At 34.7% G+C, this 11,082-nt stretch overlaps 1 protein-coding gene across 1 annotated transcript; it reads right to left on the bottom strand.

Moving 5' to 3' along the window:
• Positions 1-255: 255 nt before the first annotated feature.
• LOC122293438 (LOB domain-containing protein 1-like) lies at positions 256-2,321 on the bottom strand. The gene is made up of 2 exons (XM_043102016.1): positions 1,949-2,321; positions 256-1,029 (listed from the first exon to the last, which is right to left on the bottom strand). Exons 1-2 carry the CDS (start codon positions 2,219-2,221, stop codon positions 655-657), a joined length of 648 nt encoding a protein of 215 aa, XP_042957950.1. The 5' UTR covers positions 2,222-2,321; the 3' UTR covers positions 256-654.
• Positions 2,322-11,082: the final 8,761 nt, after the last annotated feature.

Below are 11,082 nucleotides of genomic sequence, written 5' to 3'. Positions count from 1 at the left end.
CTCTTATTGTAAAGTAGATCTAACGTATCACATGAAACTATATCAGTTTGTAAATTTTTTTTTATGAAATATCTTTGTAGTTGTATTACCTATTTAATTAGTTATTTTACTTGAGGATATCATTAAATTAAAACACAAAATTGTACTGCATGCTCGCTTGATGATCAATATCTCTCATTCGTAAGAGTGGAGAAAAAGATTTGCCTATTCATGGAGCTGATAAATGCAAGAAATTAATGGTCAAAAGAAGGCTGGTTTGAAAAGGAATTCGAGAAGCATATATTCAAGACAATTGTAGTAGGTAACCAAAAAGTTGGTTTTCAAGACTCAATAATCAGCACGTACACTAGATCATGATCATCATGATGGACACGAACCAAATTCGCATCTCTTTTTTTCACCAATATCGATATAGATTATTACATGCATGGAGGAAAAAGACCCATATCTATACTTTGCGCCTAGCTTTAACAAAAAGATTGGATCCTAAAGTCAGTAGTTTCTCCCCCACTTTTGTTCATACAACATATATGTGATCATCATGATGATCATTTTTTTTTTCCAATTTTTTTAATTTCCTCAATTCTCCTTGGGAGAAGGAGTTTAATTTCAAAATTATAGGGCTACTTATTATATAATTTTAAATGATTTTAATCATGTCCAAAGAGGGTCCCACATTAAGCCTAGGTTGTTATAATCGTCGAGGAAGGACATGAGACTAGTATTGCTCTGGTAGGTTTGATCGGGACTTGTACTGATAAAATTTTCGTGTGAATATTGCTGCTCATGAGGCGATGCCTGAGGAGTTTGAGACATGTCCATGCAAAGTAAGGCTAAAAGGTTGGCTTGTTGACATTGCAGGTTGACAACCTCGGCTTGTGCCTTGGCTAGTTGTGCCTGGAGCTCGCTAACTTGCTTTTGGAGCTGACATATTGCCCCTGCACATCCATAAACTGGGTCTCTTATCCTTGCACTCGCCTCATAAACCATGCTGCTCACTGCATCAGCCCTCTGGGATTCTGGGAGTTCCTGAAATTAATATTAATTAAGATCGAGGATGTCTCATGCATTGTAATAAATAACTAAAACCTAAAGGGCTATTTCGAAAATAAAAGTATATAGAAAGGTCAACAAGAAGCAGTTCAACCGTACAAGCACATTCTACGATCGACAGTGCTTTCCTTGATGTTGTCCATTTTATTGTCCCTTTTTGTTTTCGCTCAGATGCCTTATTCTATGTTGAGGATGCCTTTTATGTCAGAGAATTAAGTGTGTTCCCGACAAAGCATATGATCGGTATGGAAAATTCAGTACATGCAGTCAAATTGATGTGTATGCACAGTGTGAACGAAGCTGAGATTGCTTACTTTTCAAAGTTTCAAAGCATTTAAGTGGTTAAATGTTAGCGTATGCACAGTTATCAGAAGTCATTTTCTCATTTTCTATACGCAGCTTGACGATAAGATATTATATGGCACCAGAGGCTGGGGTCCTACCAAAGAGACTCCGAGAACGTTTAAAAAAATATCAATTATTTGTGACGAGTTCTATATATATTTACGATGAGAATAATTATTTATAACGGAAATCTATTCATTTTAATAAAAAAATAGTCATTTCCATAACAAATAACTAGTTTAATTAAGCATTTTTTCACAGTAATTGTAGTACTCTAACAAAAAATCTTAGGTAATTGAAAGGAATTACCTAAAATGTGCACAATTCTTTCATTACGAAACTAATACCTTTTCCATGTTTTCTGCAGATTATTTCTCTGGTATATATCTACATATATATATGTACGTCTCATGATTTGTTTAATTCGTTGGTTTTTGAAATTAGAACGAGTATTAATTCCATCCCAATCATTATTTACATATATAGCATCAAAGACGTTGAATATTTCTTAGAAAAACTAGTTGGTACTTAATAATTCATACGTACGTACCTGCAAGAACTTGATGATGTTGCTAGCACCAAACACTCGATGAGCTATGGTGAACTTGGCTGGTTCAGTGGGAGGGAAGTAAGGGGCCAGCACGCATCTCTCAGCACACCGTCGCCGCAAAATCTTGCATGCGGCGCAAGGGCTTGCAACAACAGGTGGAGTCGGAGTCGGAGTACTTGGGGAAGAAGGAGGAGAAGATGATGGAGATGAGGAGCGAGAGAGCTGAAGGGCAGATGAAGGGGTGGTCATTGTGTTCATGTCACTGCATTCCATATCTTAATTAGCTTCGAAATATGTCTGATGAGAGAGAGAGAGAGAGAGAGAGAGAGAGAGAGATGAGTTGGGGTTTGCTTGGAGGAGAAAGCTGGGAGCCTACGTATAAATAAGGGAAAGAGAGGGCTGGCCGGCAAAGGGACGTCATCCAACAGAGATATTGACTCCATGAGTTGAATTTTACAGTTGGGTTTTCTGGCTTCAGCCACATCCAAATTAGGTTCGAGTTTTGGTTTATAGTATGAAAAAAATACTCTTCCCCTTTGAAATCTGATCAACCCCATGAAAACGTTGAAAGAGACAAAAATCGAAGTCTTGATATCAATTTCATTTTGATGAAAGACTCAATAATCACCAATAAATTAATAATTTATTCTCTCTTTTTTTTTCGGTGACAAACAAAGTCATAGATAAGAAAAATACTCATTTTAGTCAGACGTACAGTTGTTATGAAAATGATTATTTTTTATTAAACATTAATGAGTTCATTTTTGTAGTAAATAATCATTCTAGTAAATAACTCGTCACAAATATTTATTTTTCTTGTAATTAATGTGAATTTATTTGTATTTTTATATGTTTGAATTTTTGTAGTACTTTTAAGTCCACATGAATATTGAAATTTGATGACACGTTTGGTTACACAGATGAAATAAGATATTTTAAATAGTAATAAATAAAATATTGTTATAATATAATTTTTTAAATTTTGCATTGAGATTTGAAAAAGTTAAATTATTTATTATATTTTATATATGGATTTGAAAATATTGTAATAATAAATTGAAATGAGATGAGATTAGATGAAATTTTTGATTTTATGTAACCAATCGGGATATATATAATGTGAAGATAAAAGTAAATAGTGAATTAATGACTCGCACATACAAATTAGAAGGAGAGTTGATCTGTGTGAACTAGTTCGCATTTACAACAAAGAAGACAAAACTTTCGATCTCTTTTCAGCATTGATGACTGTAGCACTATGTGTCCATATTATGTGGTCTTTTCACTTTTATAATAGCTAGTAGATACGTACGAATCATAACTTCGTATAAATTTATTAAAAATGTATAGGTATCATTAATAGAAAATACTTTTTAGTTTTATAAATTTTTAAGATGTAGTCTATTTTTTTTATATATAAAAATTTGAATGAAATTTATGTATTTAAAACTTATACAAATTATTTTTCTTTCACGTTATTTTGTGTTACCCTATTAATTAAATCATGAGACTATTTCACTACCATTCTGTTCATATATAGTTCAATATCTCACATTCCAATTTAATTATTAATTTTGGGGATAAAACGAAATGGGTCCAGTCCTTTGGGAGTTTATAACAATTAAGAGATCAGGTAAGTTGATTTTTAGACACGTAAAAGGAAAGAGTATGTTAGACAAGTTGACTCAGCAAACATGTGAAAGAGAAGAGCATCATAAGGTAAGTATATATGATTCAATTACTGAAAGGAGACCTCTATAAAGGGAGGGAGTCTCCTTAGATTTTGGAGGGGCCTCACTATGCACAAATACCCCTCAGACCTTCTCTTTGAAGGGAGGGCATCATCTTCAACTTCTATCAAATCCAAATTTTTTTAATTTATTAAGAGATATGTGAGGCAATGAGAGGATGTATAAATATTAAAAAAATAGTAGATTTCGCCTACAAACGACCTATGGACATAGGCCTTTATGTCAAACTATGTAAAGTTTTGTGTTTCTCTCTTTATTTCTATTTTTTTTATATGCTTATTTACTATTTCTTTCCATTGATGAACGTTCGAGTACTCTACCAACACCTAAACCACCATCGTGAGCTTTTGGATTGTACTGTCGAGGCCTCAAACTACCACCGTGGATTCGAGATGATACTTTTCTCTCTTTCTGGTTTGTTGTGCAAATTTATGAATTAACAGTTAATTTTGGTCCTTAATTGTAATAATAATAATAAGAAGAAGAAGATCGAAAGAATTAACAAAAATCTTCCCAAATTCTCTATCGATGGCCTAACTTTCCAAGTTAAAATAGGGTTCTAGCTAGTAAGAAAAACGCCTCTCTCTCTCTCTCTCTCTCTCTCTCTCTCTCTCTCTCTCTCTCTCTCTCTCTCCAACTTTCTTGGGCTAACTCAAGTCATAGCTAGACAAATTTCAACCAAAAAGCAGAAAAGTCAAACATACTCTGATAAGCATGCTCACAAATTGTCTTTCTGCCCTACAATCTTGTGAAGAAAATTCAAGAGAAATTAGACAGTTAAGCAAGAATTTGCACAAAAATAATAAGCATGCTTTGAGCACTTTACTCACTGCACATATAACGTCCTAGCTAGCTAGCTAGATCAGTACTTACTAATCTCTCATCGTGTCTCAGACCCAAAGAATTAGTCTATTTCCATCTTAATTAATTATCCTAAATATGGCCTCAAAAACCATGTGGTCCACACACATGAACTACTTTCAATTTACAACCTTTGCAGGGATGACATGTGGCTCAGGCCCATCTATCTAGCTACTCGTTCTGTTAATTTGGAGTACCCTTTTCTGGTGGCCGGCCGAGTTGAATTGGCTTTGCTGCACGCCAACACTCAGACAGTGCTATCTTTCTACCCTTCTAACCACCTCCCATTGACCTACCATCTACTTATTAAGAAGTCTTATAAGAGTCTGTTTGAATTAAGAAATATTTTCAATTTATTTAATTTTATTATATAATTTTTTTAAAATTTTTATATAAAATATAATAAATAATTTAATTTTTTTAAATTTTAATTCAATATTTTAAAATTTTAAAACAATAATAATATTAAAAAATAATATTTTATTCATATTTTAAATTTTATCTAAAATCATCGATCTTATCTCATCTCATTGTCCAAATTAACAACCTCTAGGCATCTTAGTGTGTATGTGCCTGCAATGTGAGTGTGATTGCGAGTACTTGGTTTTAAACTTTTGGGATAATTAGTGATATAATATGATGTTAGAGTAAATATCTTGAATTTGAATTCTGACTCTTTATTTCATTAAGGACAAGTCTAGACATTCACACATGAGAGAGATCAGTTTTAAGATATAATATAAATAACTAAATCTACATCTTCCTTATAACTTAATCTTTTGTAGCTAACTGGCTAAGTGATGGATTAATTAATAAGAAAGAGGTGAAGAGAGTATTAATGAATGGATTGGGGGGCCAACGTGTGGGGTGAGGTAGGTGGGGAACCGCTAACTCGCTGCGCACATGAAATAAGAAATTTATGTATGAACAGGCCTAATTTAAGCTGCCACTAACCCCCCAAAGCTAAAGGAAGTGAAGTCCTCGTCAAGATCATCTGCCCTTCGGTATATGATTGTGACCCTTTTGAACAGATATTCTTTAATAAAGAATTTTGTTGTCCTGAATTATTATTTTAGTTTAGGGTTGTAATCTTAAGTGATCAGCTTTTCTACTCCTTGGAAAAACTCGTATTAAGCTTCAGTACTATTGCAGTGGAAATTGTTGGACTCTCTTGTGTTATTTCTTCCCATCCTCTACCCCACTACTGCTGATAATCTGTATCTCAAGTCTTCTCTTGCTCCAGAAGGAGTCTTTTCCGTATGGACCTTTACTCCATTACCCACGTACAAATTAGCAGTGTAACTTGAACCATGCAGCTTCAATATCAGGCAACTAGTTGGCAGTAGTACTGTAAAGTACTGAACCAGCCAGCTTCAGTTGAATCAATTCCCAACTTTCAGTTAAGGAAACACTGCAAAATTATATATAAATCAAATATATAAAATGATGCAATTTTAAAAAGAGAATCTTAATATATAGAGATCATGGACACCGAGGTAATCATGGGTGAGCTTGGTTGCTCTTAATTAGCGTTTCAAGCTTGAATTCATCTTCTAAAACATGAGGACTGGTTTAGACATGATAAGACACTGAAGTTTCCAAGTTGGTACGTATTTTGCACGCAAAAAAGGGGAAAAAAACCACCTGATCGTGTTAAGTGCCAAGTAAAACGAGCTGAATTTTTGTGTCAATTTGAATGGTACAAAAGTCATGTCAAGATTCACAAAGAATAGCCATCCGCGTGCTATGTGCACTTCGGTTACACGACATGATCAGTATATGGCCAGAGAAAAGTAGTTTGCACGCTTCATTAACAGAAATTCCACATGGCTCTTTGTTTGTAGTCTAACACAAAATATAACAAACAAGTTAATTTTTTCAAATCTCAATTTAACTTTTTCAAATCTCAAAACAATAATAATATTAAAAAATGATATTCTAATAATATTTTATTCAACTTTTAACTTTCATCTAAAATCAATTCATCTCATCTCATTATCCAAACAACCTCTACGTTAAGATCCTTAGAATGGAAATTAAGTTTCTATTTCGTAGGTATGACAAAATTTGACATTAAAAAGTGTTGCGTTCACAAAAATAGAATTCACAAACTAATATAGTTAGACGTTATATGTTAGATTTAATTTTTTAGTAAAAAGAGTTTTTTCAATCTAAAACATCACAACAAACCATATCAGTTTACAAAATAATTCATGTAACATATCTCACTCTATGAATAAAAAAAAAAATCTATTTTATATTATGTCAATAAGTAAAATGATCGACATACTTTCATGTTTTACACCAAATAGAAACTATTAATTCAAATGAAATAGAGAAGATCGTTATTCCACATTAAAAAAAGAGGGTTTGTACACGTTTCCCAACCGTGATTTAGAAACATGCGCGCGGGACGAATACCACGACCAAAACATTCTCGAGACTTGACCAATATATACCATGTTGCCAATTAATATATGATCTCTTGTTAATATGATGCAAACCTAAGCTAGCTGTACACAAATGAATATGCACAGCACATGCAGGGCCATGACACCAACCGGCAAATCCTATGTTTGGTGGGGAACCATGCAGAGCTTTAATTATCCGAGTTTCAAATGACATGTTATATGTTTGTATGTATTCTATTATAATAAGTGACTACGACAGTAACTTTTTTTTTTTTTTTCTATTAAATCCGTTAGTTTCTTTTTTTAGGGATATAATTGTCTGTTTCTACCTTTCTTCTCTCATTCCCATTCATTCTCTCCTCTCATCTCAAACCTCTTTCCCACTCTACTTGTCTGCCTCTCTACCTACCTCCTCAAGTCCACCCTTTCACAAGTTTTCTTAAAATACTTAGATCTTAATTTGAGTATAAATATTCAGCTTTGTAGGAAAAAAATGGCAATAAAGAACAAGTACAGAACTTTAAAAAAAAAAAAAAAAAAAAAAAAAAAAAAAAAAAAAAAAAACTCACAATGAAAAATACTCAGATTTGACCAAGATCTTTTCAAATATATCGAGATTAAAAAAATTATTTCAAAACACATGATTTGGATTTGTCAACCAACATCTCTAAAAAAATCTCAAATCTTATGTATTCTTTTAGTGTGATGGTAGTATTTATTATGGTGGTAATGATGCTTTTTTTTATTTATTTACGTTATTCTAATGTATTTTGACTTTAATTTTGAACTAATTTTTTTAATGTATTTAAATATGTAATTATTATACTTAGCGATCTATCATTTTTCAAAAATATTTGCTAAAGTTTACTTTTTTTATCTCTATGTATTAAATTATTCATTAATAAAGTTTTTTTTTTTTTTTATAAAAAAACTACATTATTTTTGTAAAAAATCTTATTAATCCAAATAGAAAAACGTATTTTATACATTCTCACTGATGTACTACATACATATACATATATATATATACATATATATACATACATATACATATATATATATATATATATATATTTATATTTATATGAAGTGGCTGCGAGTTGTCAGTTTTCTAGATAGATCGAGCTTCTTTCCCTTATCTTTAGTTCATATTTCCAAATCTCATATATTCTGCTCTTTTTGGGTTAAAGGTCCACACGGTTTTGAGCAGAATTTTTAGGCTCTTTGTTCCAGCAATTTTCCCACTGAGACAGCTACGAGCAACCTCAGAGGACGTCCTAGCTAGATTTCCTTCTCCTTCTCTCTAATTTCAATGACCTGAAGGCCAAAGAATCAGCAGACACGTTAATACGTACGTCCAGTGCCCAGTGGAAGATGATGGAGTACACACGGTTTTGAGGATTCGATTTCTGTCAGAACTGTTTAAATAATTGTATAAATTTAGAGGCCATGCCTATCCAACTTAATGGGACAGAGATCAAGGTTATAAGTTCGCAGACTGGACCATGCCTTTAAAATCAAACACAGTATACGTACGATGTTGGAATCTTTTATCACAGGAAGAATGGCTATCCTGATTTATGAGTTGTTTAGAACTCACACCGAAAAGGAGTACCATTATTTTTGTCACGTCAACATTTTTCATCTAAATTCTGCTGAGGTGTGCTGATGTAATTTAGAACGTACATGCATGCAACGCGCTTAACCAACGTGCAACCAGAGTGGGGCCTTGGAGAACTCATGGGAGATGCCTGTAATGATTAAGTTATAGAGGAATTAGCTTCTTTCGATAAAGATAAATAATCTCCCCTAGAACATGTATACCTGGTAAGCTGTAAGTGTTGAGGTGTTCTATATGGCATGACTCATTCAGGCACAATTCTTGGTGCTCAATATGATATGTTATTTTTATGAACACAATTCTGCCGTTGATAGCATCATTTCGGCGCGAGTATCTTCCTCAAACTTACCTCTTTGGATCCCAATGTGATGCCTTCGACCCCATGTGTGATTTGATAGGAGTCATGATATTGAAATGATGACCACTCGGGTCACATATCCCATCGACAAGTGTAAATATGTGTGAACATAAAATATTTGTACTATATGCAATAGAAAAATTTAAAGGCAATCTCAAACTAAGTATCAAAAAATTAAAAGTCTACAACCCAAAGAAAAAATCATCCACAAAGTTATTATAGATATCCAATTGATCAAAGTAAAATAAAAGCAAACTCTTGATCACAACTAAAAATATTCCAAGTCATCACTCCTCTGGTGGGGTCTGTCCATTGTGCTCTATCTCGTCTACTGTATCTAAATCTACGATTCCATCAAACAAAACCGTATGTGGAAACATCACAATAAGATTTCATAATCTTAGCAAGAAAAACACAGGTCACTACCAGAAATTTCAAACACAAGACATATAGCAAACAAGGGCAACCAAAGTGAGAAAAGACCAAAATACCCCTTCTTTATTATTTTACACAAAAATGAAATCGATTAAACCACTCATGCTAAAAATCATATTTCCATTTAGACAGCATTCAATTTATTACTATATGCACTATGGTCTCTCCTAGGGACCATCCGCACACCCTTACCCCATTCGTCACATTATGAGTAACGAATGTGCGTGTAATTTTGTAACAAACAATGTACAACTCCGTGTCCAGCACATATGTAACCAAATATCCTCTAACCCCCACCAGCAGAGGGGCCACAGAGTCGTACCAAGAGCGTTACCGTCTTGGTTGAGCCTACTGTCACCCAGCGACAATCCATGGGAGATCACTCAATTTTACATGCTCTTAAGTGACCAGAGGAATTTCACTGAGATAATGTCACATCTTTGCTTGGGGTCATGATATGCACGCACCCATAAAATCCTATTAACCTTTTGACACCAAAACACGGTTTTCCAATTTACAGCATAGACCTAGAGCAGAGCACAGTTAATATGATAAAGATAAATAATAACAATTAACAATGCAGATGTGTGAATAGACAGTTCTTGGAAGAAATAGCAATAAAAACATCAACCAATAGCAAAACAACACATATATTCACAAATCACAACTACATGCGATTCCCAACGTTTCATCCAGCCCTCGGCCATAAAATATATCACTGACTACAATAATAATTCCCAACTCTTCACAGAACCCTTGGCCACCAATTCCAACACAATCATACTGCATTTTAAACACAATATCTAGCGTTAGAAATCCGAGGTCATTATAAAGTTCTACTTACAAAGCAGAAGGCAATTTTGGGTGATCGAGTGCACTCTTTATGGTATCCTTTGTGTGCGTGCGCATTGTTGCAAGTTGGGAAATCATTTAGTTACTGACAATGCCTAGAAATCAACATGAAATCATAATAGCACACAACTTACAGTGGTGGTGCCTGGAGTTGCGGAATATGGAAGGGGCAGTGGCGGGGCATAGTGGACAATAGAAAGTTTGGGCAAAATAGAGACTCAGAGTAGGGAGTTTAGTGGGGTGGCAGACATAGAAAGTGGAGGAAGGGAAACTCGTGGCAGATGATGGTGGTAGGCGGTGGTGTAGAACCTTAAAGGAGGGATCTAGGCACGATTTGGGGTGAAATCCAAGGGAGGAGGAGTTTGTGAAGAGGGGAAAAAGGTGAGGTGTGGTCCGAAGACCACAAGGGAGCTGCTAACAATGGCGGATAGTGGCGATGAAAATCCTAGGAGAGAGAAAATTTGCTATTGGAAGAAAGAGGGGATTTGAGAGGGAGAGGAAGCTTGACCTCAATGCAAAGGGAGAGTAGAGGTTGAGGTTGTAAAAGGGATGCCAACAGCGGCAAATATGGGTGGGGGAGCAAAACGTTACTTTGCTTTTGGGTGGTTGGGTTGGGCTTCTCGCAGTGCTTTGGCTCACAAAGGGGCCATGGGCAATGGATGAGGGGCTCTCAATCCATGGCAACCATGAAGCTTGGGGCTATGTTCGGTACCAACAGCAAAGGCACTATGGTTGGAGAGACCAGTGATGGTCTTTCGCTATGGAGAAGATGTGTGTGCGTGTGTGTGTGTGTGTGCGTGTGTGTGAGAGAGAGAGAGAGAGAGAGAGAGAGAGAGAGATGTAGA

The sequence above is a fragment of the Carya illinoinensis genome, chromosome 14 (genome assembly GCF_018687715.1).
Source record: "Carya illinoinensis cultivar Pawnee chromosome 14, C.illinoinensisPawnee_v1, whole genome shotgun sequence".
NCBI lineage: Eukaryota > Viridiplantae > Streptophyta > Magnoliopsida > Fagales > Juglandaceae > Carya > Carya illinoinensis.
The sequence above is the reverse complement of the archived record's forward strand: the minus strand, read 5'-3'. Positions and strand labels throughout refer to the sequence as shown.